The sequence below is a fragment of the Carassius auratus genome, unplaced genomic scaffold (genome assembly GCF_003368295.1).
Source record: "Carassius auratus strain Wakin unplaced genomic scaffold, ASM336829v1 scaf_tig00011121, whole genome shotgun sequence".
Classification (NCBI taxonomy): domain Eukaryota; kingdom Metazoa; phylum Chordata; class Actinopteri; order Cypriniformes; family Cyprinidae; genus Carassius; species Carassius auratus.
In genome coordinates this window covers 43272-60720 of record NW_020524172.1, presented here as the reverse complement: position 1 = coordinate 60720, position 17449 = coordinate 43272, and the positions used below count along the sequence as shown (strand labels likewise).

The following is a 17449-nucleotide window of genomic DNA, read 5'->3' as shown; positions in this document are numbered from 1 at the left end:
ATTCAGCACATTATAAGCCACTAACCTGTTGGACAGGCTTGAATCAGCATGTTTGCACTGTAAATAGACAACGTTTCTGCCTCAATTCGTCATCAGCTCTGCTGTGTGAATTCAGACATGAGCAAAAATATGCTAAACAACAATGAATGAGAAAAACATGCCCAGATTTGTACAGTGACACGCAGATGGCATCTAAATGGTGGGTAATTCAGCAAACACTGATCCACTTCTGCTCGAGAAGAAAATATATCAACCATATCAAATTGAAAAAGCCCACGGCTAGCGCCCGCATTTAGAAGTGCACATATAATACAACAAAATTAATTTAGCATTTTCTGATTACATTCACATACTAATAATCACAGTATATCAATTATGCGATAAAAGTACCTTATACAGTTTACCCAAAATGAAAATGTGGTCAACATTTACATGAAAGACTTTCTTTTTTTCTGCTGAAAACAAACTGACCCCTAAATGTAGCATAGTAGTAAGTGACAGCTGTTGTACCTGCTGTGTAAAGACACAGAGTGTAAAGACGTGTTAAACATGAGTATTTTCTTTTGTATTTTACAGATGAAAGTGCAACATAAGGATGAGTTAATGATGACGGATTTTTATTTTTGGGGTAAACTATCCTTTAAATAAATTCTGACAACTGCTGGTGCAAGATGTCTTAAATTAGATCTTTTTCAAGCATCACATTGAAGCTACAATAATAAAGTACTGCTTTTCAGGTCTTTCCAAAATCATTTTAAAAACAAGAGCTAACATCTTTCTTACCAATACAATACAACAAAGCTTAAAAGAATACAGATAACATGTCACCTTGGAATGAACTCACAGCCACCATTACTCCTCGATCGGTTTCAGGGTGGCATGTAAAACTAATGGCTTGTACACTGAGGCACTAGGCAGGAAGAATGTAATTGCACAGTCCTTTGGAGTGAAGATGCTGATTACCAGATGAGCCAAATTATATCTCCAAACTTGTCTTTCCAATTAACCAGCAGGACTGTGTTAGGATAGATGGAATTTGTCACAGGCTTCGCCTGACTGGCTTGGTGATGACAAAAGAAAAAAAGAGCCATAATCACTTCTGAAATCATATCAGCTTGAATTATATCAGTATTCTCTGTTAAAATGAGGACGGCTAAGCAGACTTGCTTACCAATAACTGTATACAGTTTAAAAAATTGTAATGTTCAACTGGTATCACCTGGATAGTGGCCTTTTTTCAACAATGTAGAAAAAATGTAGGAGAAGCCCTTGATGTTTACCCTCCCAAAAAATCAACAGAACACAAAAGTAACAGTTTATCCCAAGAATACGTGCCATGCACTCACAGATATGCACACACAAATTCATCAGAAACTATGCAGACACAGTGCTCAACAGAAAAGCTATGAATATTTCATGATGTTGCAGTCTTCAAAGTGTGACTGCTGCCACCCTCTCTGATGCTCTGAACATCAGACAACACAGGATGCCCGGGACAGATATATGCAAACAGAGAAATATGCAGAAAAATCTAAGGCGAGCAGACAGAAGGAGAAAAAACATGGAATGGATACTGAAAGAGAGACAGAGGCAAGTGTTGTAGGTGCTAACGCTTTGTGTGAAAGATGAGCCTGCCAGCAGCAGCTCCCAGCCCGATGAATTAGACAGCAAGTTCTCCTGCAACATTTCCCTCTCTGGCAAACTCTTTCTCTCTCTCTCTCGCTCTGGCTGTTAGGGTGATTTGCCACATCATTACTAATTGATAATCACATTGGAGAGAAGCCATCAGAGGCGTACTACTGAACGCTGCAGTGTCTGTGCTGACATTTCCTGGCTGGAGTAATGACTAGGTGACATTAGTGAGAGACCTTTCAGGGCAGACAGTGAGAACGGGCAGCCGGGGGGAAAATTGCAGAGATGGTTGGCCCATCCATTTTTCCCTCCTTAACCCAGTGAAGAGGAAATATGTGTGAAAGATATATAGGGAAGGCCAGATATAACTGTAGCACCTTGCATCAATTTAAACTAAAAGAAGTTGTAAGTCACATTGGACATTTAGGGCTGGGCGATAATACGCTAACGTTAATTATTGCGAAACAATTTTCCTCGATAAAACGATAACAAGAGTTTGATAAATGTTCAATGTTTATGCGCCAAAAGGGGACTGAAACGGCGCAACTCATTTGAGCTGCACCACCAGTGTTGGCAACTTCTTTCAATGGAAAGTAGCTGAAGCCTGCTTAAAAAAGTTGCTAAATGTCACTAGATGACACTATATGCTAATTAGCATGTTCACAACACCATTACGTCGTATTTTCATTTACATTTTTTCTTCCTCTCTGTGCTCACAAACTGTATTTTAATGTAGCCAAATTCTCAATAAAAGAGTTTTCATTTATAAGTTTTACCGTTTCTTTTATCAGGTATCAAGATTAATTTGAAATAGTGACTGAAATTCTGCCCATTAAGATTACATAACCAACCAGCCAGCACTCCACACCGAGATCTGATCTGATTATCATCAGTCTGTCTGGAATGAAATGAAGAAACAGAACAAACTGAGGCAGACTAAATCCAGAAGAACTGTGGCAATGTCTCCAAGACGCTTCAAGACCTACCTGCAAAGCTACATGAAAAACTATGCGCAAGTGCACATAGAGCTAAAGCTGCTTTAAACACAAAGGATGAACACACAAAATGTTGATTTCCTTTAGTTAAAGCTGCGGTAGGGAACTTTTGACGCTCTAGCGGTTAATAAACAGAACTGCTTGCGTCTTGTGGAAGAACATCGTAGCCGGAGCTACTTCTCTCTGTTTATGTCTATGAAGAATCACAAAGGTACTGGGATACTCCGCCGCGGTACCCCCGAAGCAATCTAAAATAGTCCGAATATAAACACTTATTATAGGTGCAACCTTAGTGATTCCGGACAAGCCAGAAACACGATTTGGAAAATGGATTCATGGTGTACTCGCTTATTATAAAACATTTTCTACATTTTGAACACAAACAAAGTTACGGACCGCAGCTCTGATTGGTTGTTTTTTACCGGGAGCGATGGAGTTTCTGCAAATGGCAATAGGACCACTGGGAGGAGCCAGAGGAGCTTGATTTTTTTCACAAATTATGTCTCATATTCTACTGTCAGGACATAATGACAGGTTTAATAAATATGTAAAAAAAATATATATTTTTTTACAAAAGTTCCCTACAGCACCTTTAATAGAAGTTAATTGATAAAGGAAATCTATTCATGACATTATTTTTGACAGCTTCCTCATTTTACAGCATTGTTACATAGGTGTCTAAAACTTTTAACAGTACTGCAGCTTTGCAGGAAGGTTTCTTGAAGCATGTTGACGTTGCCACAGCTCTTCTGAATATAGTCTGTCTCAGTTTGTTCTGTTTCTTCATGTCATTCCAGACAGAAATCAAATACACATAAGATAAAGACAATGCCTGTGCTGTGATTTCAGCTATACTGTAAGCACAAGCTTTTTTCTATTAAGATATTTATTATTTTGTTAAGGAAAAATGACTGGAAAAGTGTAAACAATTCAAAAGTGTTTAGTGTTTGTCATGTTCTGACCTTAAAGAGTGGTTTAAAACCACAATTGTTTTGTTTTTCAGTTAAAGGGGAAACGTGTACCAAAAACAGTGATCTCCCCTACTTTAAAGTGTTACCTAAAACTCTGAGCTTTAATGTGAAGCAGGATGTATGACAAAATCAAATAATTCATAAATCTGATAAATTTCTCATTCGGCACTCAGCCTAATTGTTTTCCATTTTAATCTTGTGCTGACAGAGTAATAGTCACTATGAGTCTGGCAAAGTCTTCAGCGTGTCTTCCATTAACAAGGCTGCTCAGAATTCACAATCCATCATGCTAAGCTAGGCATAACCTTCAGTCCAAACAAACTAAACCCAACTTCAGCTCAGTGTTCATCTCAGTCTCACAGCGCCAATCTCTCTGAAGCTTTGATCTGTACTGCATTGAGTCCCTTTAGCTCTAATGAGTTGACACATCCCATGTTACTTAATAGTTCTGCTAGGTGGTGGAAGCCCTCGCAGAAATGACTGCTGGCATGGTCTCTTTCCTTCTCACCTGAGAGAAAATGTGTTTGTAATTGATATTGACATAATGTGAGCCATGATACAACGGGAGAGCACACTCTTCATCCCACAGAGATTAATAGCCTGTGTCGAAGTCTCTGGATGAACAAACCTATTGCTTTTAATCTCTTGAAGCCCAGGCTGGAGAAGAGGCAAGGGAAGTAAAAGACACATTGAGAAGTTTTATTGTATCATGTGAGCACTTTCAATAATCTATCGAGGAAGTGAGCCCCATGGGACCAACTAACTCTCTGAGTTGGGAATGGCCTTCAATAAAAAAACACTGTGAAATATAACATGAGCAACAGAGGTCAATCCTTGTAACCTCACAGTTTGCCATTGAGCTCTCACACCTTTAGTAACAAAGTCATATAAAAAAAATCCACGCAACTCTTTTTCTTTTCCTTTTTCCTTTTTCAATGCAGTTACTTTTGAAGACATCACAGCATCAAAAGATTTGTGACATAACTGTGCTGCGTGATTGACAAGTCTTAACAAAAAAATTAAAATAAAACTGAAGTCAGACACAGTTTATAGATAAAAAAAAAACCTTTGCTATGCTGATAATATAATTTGTAATGATTTTATTTAATAAGAAAAATTTAAAATAGATCCATTTTGAATAATGGTCTCAGACTTTTGGACCCCATTGCAAATACTTCTGGGGTTGGTTGTTTCAGTGAAACATAAATTATTTAGGTAAAATACTGGAATGTTTTTATGAAAAGCCATAGGGAAAATGTATCCGAACAATTTCTCTGTAAACCTCAATGACCTTTCAATGGCATCATACGTAGTCATTTCAAGCTTAATTTTATGACACATTATCATTTTGCATAACCAATTCATTTCTAGGCAGTTGCACTGGCCAATATAATCAACATTCTCATTTCCATCAAAGACCTGCAGGACAGTAAAGCAATACAAATTTTTTATCAGTCAGTTCAGTTCTTCATTATCTAATGAACTAACAGCCAAATTAATCATGCAGCCATAAACAGCCATTAACAGAGCGTTTAAGTCTGTACCTTTCATCTCTCCCATGTCTAAAGTCTTCCCTAGCTGTTCCAGTAGATCTGCACGTGCTGCATTTTTCTTGTGCTTTTTGCCGTCGTAGTGTTGCTGTGCCATTCCAGGATTGTTGAACCAAGCATTGCACAGCTGACAGTAGCGATCAGAATCCCGGTGCTGACGGGTCGAGCTCACAGGTGAGGTTTCTGACGAGGGTGTTTTCACTGGACTAGGTGTAACCTCTGAAGAAACCAAGCAGAACAAGAATTAGAATGGAATAACGAATTAAAACATTATTTATTTAATCGGATCTTTTGACATATGAGGTCATTGTACTATAAAAATACCCTGTAAGTTTCAGAACTCAAAACTTTCTTGTTAGTCTAAAAACAGCTTATATTGAAGCCAGTCTGCCAAGACAACAGGCTTGTGGAATGTGCTGTTTATGATGTAATGGTGTGGCTAAACACTGCCTTCGCAGTAGAAGATCAACACCTGCATCCACTTCACTCCCTTGTTTAGCCCCGCCCACCAATTCACACATGTATGGTAAATAACAAGAGAAGCAAATGCAGGTCTACGGAGCCCCGCAAATGACATGCAGGAGAAAATATTAGGCTAAATAATGTGCACAATTTACTAATTTGTTTCCTCAATATACTAAAATGTGCAGACGATTACTATAGCATTCACTCGATTTATAAATAGTGCACATGATTTAGCAAATCGAGGGAACGCAAAAGTAAATCGAGGGAACCCAATAGTTATCGTGTGCACGTTTTAGTACATTGAGGCAACGAATTAGTAAATCATACACACAATTTATTTATTTTTTCTTGCATGTCATGTGCGGGGCTCCGTATAGGTCTATGCAGAAAGCAACTATAAAGATGGCTCAGAAGACAACAAGACGCTTTAAAGTGCAAAGTTGTGGAAAAACACAGTCTTCGAATCACCTTCATTGTTACCATAATGGTATAAGAGTGGATGAGTTTTATTTTTAAATAAGTTCCAGGTGGCGTCAATAGAACTTGGTCCTTTTTTCACTTCATTTTACCGCAGATGCCTTTACAAGGGGATTTTTTAAAAGATTGAAACTAAAATGCTGTGCCGACTACTGTATATTGGATCCGATGGTAATGTTTTCATTCAAAATGTTAAAAATATTGATAACAGTATAAAAGTGGACCAAAGAGAGCAGTACAGGTACAAGATGGTAAATTATGTAAGTAGACTGCTATATAAAGCTTTAGGCAATGGCCAAGATTCGATGCTCTGTGTGGGACATCTTTTGATATTCAAGAATCCTGAGAAAAAAAATCTATAGTATAGATGGTTATATTTAAATTATATTGTTATAAATTATGTATATTTTCCATTCAAATTTAATTCACTTGCAACACTACGGTTTCAATCTTTCAGTGATATGAAAATGCAAAAAAAACAGAAATTCTTCTTATTGCTGTTTTAGAAGCTTAACATGAAGAATATTCTATACATTTGTCACAACATGGTTTTCAGAAGAAAAATGCCTTTGTTGTAGTTAGAAGAGGTGAGGGTTAGGACTAAGGTTTTACAGTTTGTGCTGCTTTGATTCTGCTGCTTACATCACAAGGGGCACACAATCAGTTTTAAATCATGTAATGTTGCCATTTCTAACAAAATTATCTGCCAGCTGGCAATTAATTTTGTTATATTCACTTCCTAAAGCCAAGTTTTACTCTCACTTGGCACTTTAAGTGTATGATTTTGAACCCTAGTTGCAATCCAGATAGCTTGAGGATTTTTGGATTTTCTATTAGTACAAGCTCAGAAAGCAAAAGAGAAACTCAAATAACAAATCATTCCCAGATATGTGATGACATTTTATGTTTGGTCAACCCAGTGAAACAAACAAAAGTATGTCTTATTCTTGTTAACTTCAGTGATTCTAGTCAGAAATTATTTCTGATCTTGACAGCAACAACCCAATTACTGAGATTTCATTCAGCATTGTGTTTGGATGTGTTCTCTGCTACATAACTAACAAGCTGTTGCCAGTTTCTTTATAAGGAAGATGATGCTATACATTGTTTCTGACAGTCCTGCATTTGACCAACACACACAAAGCAAGCTTCTTTACTCATTTACTGTTGTGCATGGATGTGCAGCACCACAGAGCAGACCGAATAAACACAAAACACACCATAATCATAATGCCAGGCCAAACAATCAGTTTTAACACCTCAGTGGCTGTCCACTCTGCCATGGACAATGTTTACAAAAGCTCTTTTCAGCCTTGACATCACATCCAGTTTTATGGCAGAAGGGAACATTTTAAAGAATGAGCCACTTCATGTCTGTGTTTATTAGTGTTCATAAGTGTTATTGAGCGGTGAGAGAGAACTGACCCAGTATCTTTGACAGAGTTTGTTTACATTTACACTGACTGCCTGTTCTTCATTCCTATTTGCAACTTTATATATGATTTGATACATAAGCTACACTAATAATGTCTGCAAAATCTATGACAGGGGCTTAAGAGACTCCACATAAGCTTCCTACAAAGGTTTGATTTATTAGCATATCTGTAAAAACTGGGATGTCCAAAAAACAAAGAGAAAAATGTTGTTGTGCCAGGAAATGTAAACCCTGCCAAAACACGTGGATTATTCCTTCAATCTGTTTTTCACTCTTCTTTTACATTCTTTCAGCTGGGGTTGATAAAAGTAAAATGCATGCTTTGGATGGGACACAAAATTTAATTTAGGTAATTAACAACCACTGCTGCAAAAATTTAATTTGATACCGTAAATTAAAATTCTTCATGAGATGAAAATTTAAAGAAGATAAATGAGCTGCCACGAGAGTGGGCGACAGTACATGAGCAGGCAACTTCATTTTGAGAAAGCTCAATCTAGTTTATTTTTAACTGACGGTCATTCTCTGTAAAGAAATGTTGTTTATTGCAGGGTTTATTGCAGGAGTTCTTGGCACAATGAAAGACAATGCATTTGCATTAAAGCCATTCAATAAATTAATACTGCATGAAGTGTGGTCATACAGGAAATTTACATAGCATTTTATGAGTGTCAAGGCTTAGCGCTCTATGAAGAACAAACTTTAAAAATGCAAAGCAAATACAAATTTAATAAAAGTGTCAGTAAAGTATAGTACATAATGTGTAATTCATAAAACTCCCTTAAGCCCTGGCTGCCGTTATTGGTGTATCTGACAGACTCTTGCAGTATAACACTATGGATATTAGCAGAATCCGGCACTGAAACATTGGAGTATTGATTTACAAGCTCAGGGGTTTACGGAGTGATATCCATCAAAATAAAAAACGGGAAGGTTTCTAGTTTCCTATAAACACAAGACAAAGACCATCCCTATACAATATAAGATAGCTGTGTTTTATACAGTGTCACCAAGCTTTTTGACATAATTGACTAGATTATTTGCACTTGTTGTGTTCGTTGTTCCCTTTGAGCCATGTGTCTCATGATGACAACTTACTAGCAGTTCCTTGCTTTAATAGTGAGTGCCTCTGTGTTTTTTTGTGTGGAATGGAATGAATGTCTTGATTTATAGTTATAACTGTGTATTAAAATGCCATACATTTTACACCTGTTTCACACCGCAAGCTTGAGTTTTGCCTTAGCTTCATGTCAGCGTATATATGTCACTGCAGCTGCAGGATTGGCAAAGTATTCACACTGCAAGCGTATGTATAGCGCCAGAGCAGCGGCTCCAAACCTTTATTTCTCTTGACAACTATATATTTGTTTTTAGAAGTAGGTCAAAAAGTTTTAAAGTCTTGAAAGTTTCATAATATGCACCGCGTTCATGGTTGCAGTGTGAAACCAGACCCTCATTATAAAACACTGCTCACATGACATCACACAGTTCATGTGTTTGGTGAATCATTCTAAATCTAAATGATTACAATCGAAAATAACTCTTTTCTTTTTCAGATATTTTTTTAAATGTCATTTATTCCTGTGATAGCAAAGCAGCCTTTCATCTAGTCTTCAGTGTCACGTGATCCTTCAGGAATCATTCTAATATACTCACCTGCTGCTCAAGAGACATTTCTCATTATTATTAGCAATCTTGAACAGTTTAGCTGCTTAATTATTTGTGTTATACATTTCCTCAGGATTATTTAGGGAATAGAAAGTAAAAAAGTAGCACGTATTTGTAATAGAAATCTTGTGTGACATTATAAATATCTTTAATGTTACTTCTGAATAAAAAAAGACTTACTGACCCCAAACTTATATATATACTGTATATACTACCATTCATGAGGACAAAGTGGCAGTATAAAGTCCTTCCAGAAATATCACACAGCAGTTCACTGGGTATATTTAAGCATATTAGCTAAAACCTTGAGCCTCACAAAAGAGATAAAGGATAAATGAATATATTCCCCGGGTATGTCCTCAATAACACCATCACTCACCATCGCTATAGTCTCTCAATGCAGATGGCATTATCTTACCCAATGTAATTACTGCAACCAGACTTCTGCCTTAATAGTCCTTCTGTATTGCCTAAATTAAATTTGGTGCCACAGGCCTATGACACTAAAGTCATTCATTACTGCTATCGCAGTTTTACTTAATGTTCTCGTGGTCACCAGGGGTGGTCAAAACCTTGTTCAAAACTGTTACTTCTTGCTCTTTAACATTATTTCAGTGTATCATTAGCACCTCACTGCCCTCTCCCCCACTGTGCCTCGTATTCTCAAGCTCAGGGAGGAGCGATGAGCATATCTGTTCCCCAAAAGACAGATAAATCTCCATCCCTCCATTTATTTCCTGCCCTTTGCCTACTGCAGCATAAAAGCACTTTAAAATCACTTAGAAGGCTCCAGAGTATCCCTAGTTAAGGAAAGGCTATATATATACAGTAAGTGAAATTGAATAAGGGACCGAGGATGGGATAGCAGGTCGAGAATAGTGACAAACAAAAAACAACAACAAAACGTTCATATAATGCACTGCCTGAAATCATTTCAAGTCTCTCACATTTTAAAAAGTTCAGATCATGGCCACAGCTGCAGTGAAAAAGATTCACCGGTAATGCGTTTCCTGTCTTCTTTATAACAAACAATAGTCTGACACCAGCAGGCAGGAGATTTCAAACATTAATGAGATTCTGTGGGAGGAAATAACAGAGGAACTTCAGGTAATTCCAGGTGACAGTTTAGGCAATAAGGGAAGAGTCATCTATCAGGAGATTTACTGCAGGCAAAAAGACAGCTACTGGATTTGGGTGACATAAAGATGGAGAGGGACTTTCGGAGAGATCATTCACCCATGCAGAAAGCCTGCACAAGTCATATGCACAAACCTTTGCCTGATTTCCTAGCGAGAGCTGTTGCGTGTTGTTAGGTCTGAAACCACACACTTTTATCACATTTAACAGTAGGGGAAAACCTGCAAAGCATCTGATGTATTTATTAAGCGAACATGCAAGGTGATGTGTGTATACCTTTAGAAATTATTCATTGTCAAACTTCATTGCTGTAGACTCCATACAGGCCTAGTTATGAAGTTTATGCTGCCTTCACGTTACTTGATTTATCATTAAATGTATATTGTTTCTGACTCTCTTGACTGAAGTTGCACATAAAAAAACAACATAATTATGACATTTGTCTTTTCCAAATATAAATTTCTAAATACATTTACACATAACAGAAACCATTAGATGCATATTTAAAAAAAAATACACAGAAAAACAAAAACAAAAAAACTAAACAAGGAAATTCAAATGTAACAGAGAGAAATTCCATTGAATAAATAGCAAAATTTCTGTAAATGTAGGTTGTCTTATTTACATTCTAATTAAATTCCTAATACGTTTTCCCCAAACACACAAATCATGCTAGAACCTTATAAACAGCATCAGTGCACAAAAAATGGCACAAACCACCATCCATTCCACATGCAATCTTATCCTAATGCAATGAAGGTGTACGGCTTGAGAGATTCCATTTCCGGATCAACCAGAACAGGATCAAAGGATTTTTTTCTATCTCTTTTTTTTTTTTTTTTTTATCCTTGCAGTTATCCGCTTTCCTCTCTAAAATGTCCTCACTGGAGTTTCTGTCAAATTTTCTCACTGCTGAATCTCATCCCGTTCCCTGCTTTATATAAGCTGGGAATTTTTGACCACAAATATTTTACAAGATAACAATTTTCATTAAAAAAAAGCTTTTTGAAGATTCTGAAAGGCTAAAAAAAAAAAGTATAATTAGGTAGTTTGCCCAGTTTCCACAATTAACTGTTGTATATCTAGACTAGACACACATTTGCACAAACAACATAGAATTTTCCCATAATCACCAATGGCAAAGATGTTTATTGTAGTAACAAGATGCACAGGCAACCAAACCTGACTGCAAACTACCCTGCTGAGTAATAAGATGGATGTAGTACCCTTAAATGTCATGTAAAAACTAAATAAATGTACATGTAGGTCAATACACACGGCCTTCCAGTGGTTTCTCATTTGTCTTACTGAATACAAAAGAGGAGGAAGAACAGGAGAAAGAGACAGGATGTTTTGTGTTATAAGCTGATATCTGACTGAAACAATAGTGTTTCCCAGGAGTTGAGCTGGGCTCAGGTCACTGGCTTCACTCAGTCACGTCATTTACAGTATGTGTGTTATGCAGAAATCAATAAGGGTGGCCTGTAAATGGCCTGGTTTATTTCACACAAACTGCACTAGAGCCACTAACACGTCACACAATACAAGATAACTTCTTAAAACCATCATCATTAAGTATTAAATTACTTGAATGCACAAGTATTTTTTAACTTGATATATTAAAATACCTTAAATTAATGACTTGAAAATACATCTAGTTTCATTTTCTAAAATTATGTTGACCTTTTATTTTTGTTGGGCTTAAAGTCACAATGTGACTGTGGTAATGATTTTTATAAAAAAGCCAATCTAGACTTCTGCTGTTTTATAAGGCAAGGTTAGTTCAGATCAAACAAGAAAACAAATTAATGACATGAATTCATTATAAAATGATCACGAAACATTTTTAAAGTCAATAATTATATTTAAAAATGGTATAAACATGTTTTCAAAAATAAAAACCAACATGAATACAAGGATTGAATTTCTGAGAAATCAAATAATCCTTCCCTCTAAAAACACCAGCCCTTTTTTTGATTACTGTGAACAAATGTTGAAGTGGCACTGCAACATGTTTACAGTTTGTCCCCAGATTGCCAGGACATTCAAGTGAACTCCTCTCTGCTCAGTTAAGCTGGGCCTGAGCTAGTCTGTCTCAGTATGCCACACGTCAGAGGGATTGATGGTCTTCCTCAATCCCCTCGGAGTGGGACACAAGCCTCGTCTGTCTCTAGCCATCAGACGCAGATGGCACAGCTAATGATGGCATCAGTCAGTGACAGGAAACACGGGAGGAACAAGCAGAGAGAGAGAGAGAGAGAGAGAGAGAGAGAGAGAGTGAAGGAAAGACTACAGTGGTAATTCATTTTAAGCCAGATATGCTACACAGCCTTGCATTTAAAACCAGACTGTGAAAACAATGAACCTATGAATTTTAAATTAACATGGCAACACACAAGACCATTAAACAATCATTTGCATCATGAGGTTGATAAGTAATGAATAAATGTGCAATCATTTTCAAAGGTTTGGTAAGATTCAGGGTGGTAAGCACAAGAAGTGTATTTCAATAGTAATATTAAATAAAAATATTATAAAAAATAAATAAATAAAATAATGGTAAATATTTATTGTATTTAGACATTTTATAATAATAATAATAATAATAATAATAATGTATTATTAGTTTTTAGATGTTTTAGAATAATTAAATCAATTTTATTATAATGTCTGACATTTGAAAAAGCATAAGCCGAATTATTATATTCATAAAATATTAATACATTGAAATGAAAAGTAAAAGTATATATATATATATGAGAATAAAAAATATTACTTTTTATTTAGATATATTTTTACTTTGTTTTTATTATAACAATTATGATTGTTTTTCAAATTTCAAAACACAACATAATAATGAAATCAATGTAAATATAAAATATAATATTATACCTCCAATAATATTAATAATGTATTATTAATTTTTATTTAGAGTTTTTTCTCATTATTTTTTTTTATTATTACAATAAATGTGTAATATTGGTGTCAGCATGATTACAATAAAAATAATAAAATATAAATACATCTACATAAAATATTTTATAGTAATAACATTATTGATTATGATAATAAATATTACTAGTTGTTTTATTTAGATATTCTATAATAATAATAATAATAATGATAATAAAATATTATTACTTTTTATTTAGATGTATTTTTATTTACTATTTTATTATAATTGTTTTTCAAATATTAGACATTTATTGTAATAATAAAATCAATGTAATCATAAACAACGAAATATAATAATAAATAATTCTTAATATAATAATAATACTAATAATAAGAATTTTATTTAGCTGTATTTTATCCTTAAATATATTTTTTTATTATAATAAATGTGCAATAATTGGCAAATCATAATCAAAATTATAATAATAAAATTCATCTAAATAAAAAGTCATACTTTTTTATACTTTATATTACTGTTAATAATAATATCCCACAGGATACACAGTGGTTTTCATGCACCAGTCTGCCTTGCATGCCCAATAGATTACATCAGTTTGACATAGATAGTGGACAGACTGTGACTCCATCTCAAGCGTTAGAATTGTGTAATTGATCCTAAACACTGGATGTGATGTGGTGGGCCTCCTAACTATGCCATATGTGGCACAGCTGCCCAGTGAAGAGTGTAATTAATAAACACATTGGGCATTTGGAGGCACAGCCAGTAGAAAAGCTGGTGACTAATGGATGCTGAACGGAACTGAAAGCCAGTCGCGCTCCTCATTGGCTGAAATGGAAATGACACACGAAGCCTCTCTCTACTGTACACACTGTATATCCTTTGTGCATCCTCCTACAGGCGAAGGATTTCTGAGAGCCCACAGATCCCGGGTGTTTCCTGCTCATTTTGGTATTGTGCTGTAAACAGGTCAGAAACCTAACATGCACAGCAAAGCACAGCGTGACAGAAACCTAATGCAAGAACGAACACAGACATAAACACAAATATGCAGACAGTGTGACAAAAGCATCCTCAAACACACTGCTTTCACTCGGCTGCTTCTGTAAAAGCTCATTTTAAGTCGCAGACAGATTCTTCCGCCTTTTTTTTAGGTCAGTAACCCCTGTAGGCAAGTAGGTGGTGAGCAATGATGTGCAGTGCAAGACTGTGAGTGTCCGGCTCGTTCAAACGCCTGCCCTGATCCTCCAGCCACCCGCGGTCATCTCCGACAGATCTCCTTACACATAAACACCCCCCTAGAGAACTTTTTAGTGCTACGTGTGTGTTTGTGTGAGCAACACGTACCTTTGGCTGTTATGGCAGGCTGTTCCCCCAGCAGAAGTTTGAGCCTCTTAGCATGGATCTTGCCTTGGTAATGAGACTGCGCTACCACCGCTGAAGTAAAGGACATGTTACACAGTGTACAGCACTTGTTCTTATCCACATCTCCCTCCTCACTCCCCTGCAACACATCAGACACATTTATCATGGTCAGAAAGTCAGACGGAGCAAGGGAACCCAGTTAAAAGAGGAAATCGAGAGCTAAGCACAATATTTCTCACAGTAGATTTTCGCCTCCTACCCTACAGCAATGCTTGAGGGTAAATGAGCAACAAATGTAACAGAGAGAAGAATGAGAGCAAGAGTCTGGGAAATGTCTCGGCTTCTTTGGGATTTCTTATGTGGTTACTGGTGGGATGCAAAGGTGCTGATTTTACAGTAATGGGGCCAGTTTGATTGATCTATCACAAGCAGAAAGTGAGGCGATCACCCACTGCCTGCAGTAAAATCTATTGCATGCTTTACATCTAATACAAGATACGGAATCTATGGAGCCATTTCATGACCGTGTTCATCTTCCTTGTGATGCATTCATCAGTATATGCTTGGGATGAAGAACCAATAGAGTGCACAGTTTCTCGTCTACGCCAAAAAGCCTACAATTACTAAACTGTAAATGTGACTGTGATGTTGTCCAACAAAACAATATATATTGAAGGCCATGAAAACATATTGTTTCAAAATATTGCAGTTCACTGTATTTTTGATCAAGAATAAATAAAGCAAAGCTGTATTATCAGAGGATAACAAGAATTATGTCCTCTACATCACCCCTCAATGATATCCCAACTGTTACTGGACACTGGATTAACCCAATAAGGGCTTTAACATCACCAAAACAAACCTGAAGTGATGTATTTCTTTCTTTCATTTTCTTTTTCGTTGTTGTTGTTGTTCATTCCACTAACTTTTCTCTCCTCCTTTCCCTAAAACACTGTAATTTTGTTTAAATTCCACTGTGAAATGTTTTAGTCTTTGACCTTGTTAGATGTTCCTTACAGGCATTGTAAGCTGTTAACTGTAATTACAGGAAGAGACTTTATATTGATAGTAATCAAAAACAATGGTTGCCCTCCAGCACAGATTCCAGCTCTATGAATAAAACAAGGAGCTTATTTGCATAGATTTTCCAGCAATTTTGTTCCATTGCCACACAGAGCCTTGGACCATAGGAAGGGCAAAATTATATAACACATGTGGAGTGAAAACAGGCTTAAGTTGCGTTCTGAGGCATTCTTACACAAGCATGCAAACACACAAACTCACTCTGTGTCTGTCTTCCTAAACTACTAGACTTCAATGCTAACACCACTGAAGTATGTTAAAAAAAAGAGTTGGACAACAATGAGGTCAGTATAGAAGTAAGTTCTATACATGTGGAGATACGTTATCAGACATACTACATCAGCCATGTTGGTTTTGTGCATTGAAGCTATTTTTGGTCTGTAGGTTGGCCTGCAAACATCCACTGTTTCTTCTGTTTGTAAGTATCATGGAAGCCAAGCACCCTCAGTGTTAATGGAGGGAGCTGAACACACAGCACACACCAACACGGCACTTCTCCAAATGACCTTGCTCTTTGCTTCGGTATGTGCACTGTACATTCAATATATCCATTACCACATCACCTGCTCTGAAAAGAAGAATCTCCCACGCAAGTCCTCATATAGTGCATTCAGAATGCTGTGCTCTTTGTGTTACAGTGACATTCACGATGAAACTGGAAAATAAAATCACTGACAAGAGCAAAACATAGTGACTCTCTATTAAAAGCTAATTTAATAAAGAACACAGGTGTTAATGACTGTCATCTGCAAAAGGGAAAGGTCACCATGTTGCAAATTTGCATTGCTCGACCAATTACAGCGTTTTAATGGGGTCATATGTGGTGCTAAAAAGAACATTATTTTGTGTAATAAAATGTGTTTATACCATTTAAGGTTCAAAAAGCACATAATTTTCCACTTACTCTACATTATTGTTTCTTCTCTATACCCCACCTTTCTGAATCGTGTCGTTTTTTAACAAAGCTCATCGGTCTGAAAAGCGAGGTGTGCTCTGATTGGCCAGTTTTATGTTTAAGTGCTATGTCGCGATGATTTCATGTCACATTTTAATTGGTTGGTCAGCAAATGTGGATCATAGCAGCAAACACACTGATGCAATGATCATGCTGTATTGCAGGCTATCTTTGGTTGCAAGACGTGAAAAAAGCCTTCTTTGAACGTCTATCACTGTATGACACAGGACCACCGATTACAGCCAGGATCACAGAAATTGCTGTAATTGTTTTACAATGCCAATATTTCATTTGGGACAGCCAAAAAGTGTGCAGTATGTTTCTGATTTTAGCTCCAAACTGCTACAAATCACACCTCCCTGGAAGTTTCTAGTGATCCTGAAGACCTTGATTAGCTGGATCAGGTGTGTTTGATTAGGGTTGGAGCTAAATAGTGCGGCGCTATGGCCTTCCAGGAATTGAGTTTGAGCCCTAGGCCAGTGGTTCCCAACCATTTGGTTTTTCATTTAAAATTAGTCTCCATGGCCTAAGGCAGTGGTTCCCAACCACGTTCCTGGAGGCCCAGCCAACGTGTTGGGAACCACCCAAGGCCATGGAGACTAATTTTAAATGAAAAACCAAATGGTTGGTTACTTTGGGTTTAAAGTATTTTGATGTGTAGGCCAATCAATTATCTGTGGAGTGTTGAACTATATTATTTTCATACTGTCTTTATTCACTTGGAAATACATCAGATCATGGAAGTGAACTGTGCCATGTTAACAATTCATGTTGTCTTTTAGATGAATGGAAAATAAATGTA

General features: G+C 36.6%; 1 protein-coding gene across 1 annotated transcript in view; it reads right to left on the bottom strand.

Annotated features, from left to right (window-relative positions):
* The window catches only part of LOC113072960 (zinc finger matrin-type protein 4-like), a 63924-nt gene that overhangs the window by 17558 nt on the left and 28917 nt on the right, over positions 1 to 17449 (bottom strand). Inside the window, exons 4-5 of the mRNA XM_026245835.1 lie at positions 14592 to 14748; positions 5143 to 5367 (exon numbers count right to left, since the gene is read on the bottom strand). Coding sequence (XP_026101620.1) covers positions 5143 to 5367; positions 14592 to 14748 — 382 coding nt within the window. The remainder of the gene's footprint in view (positions 1 to 5142; positions 5368 to 14591; positions 14749 to 17449) is intronic.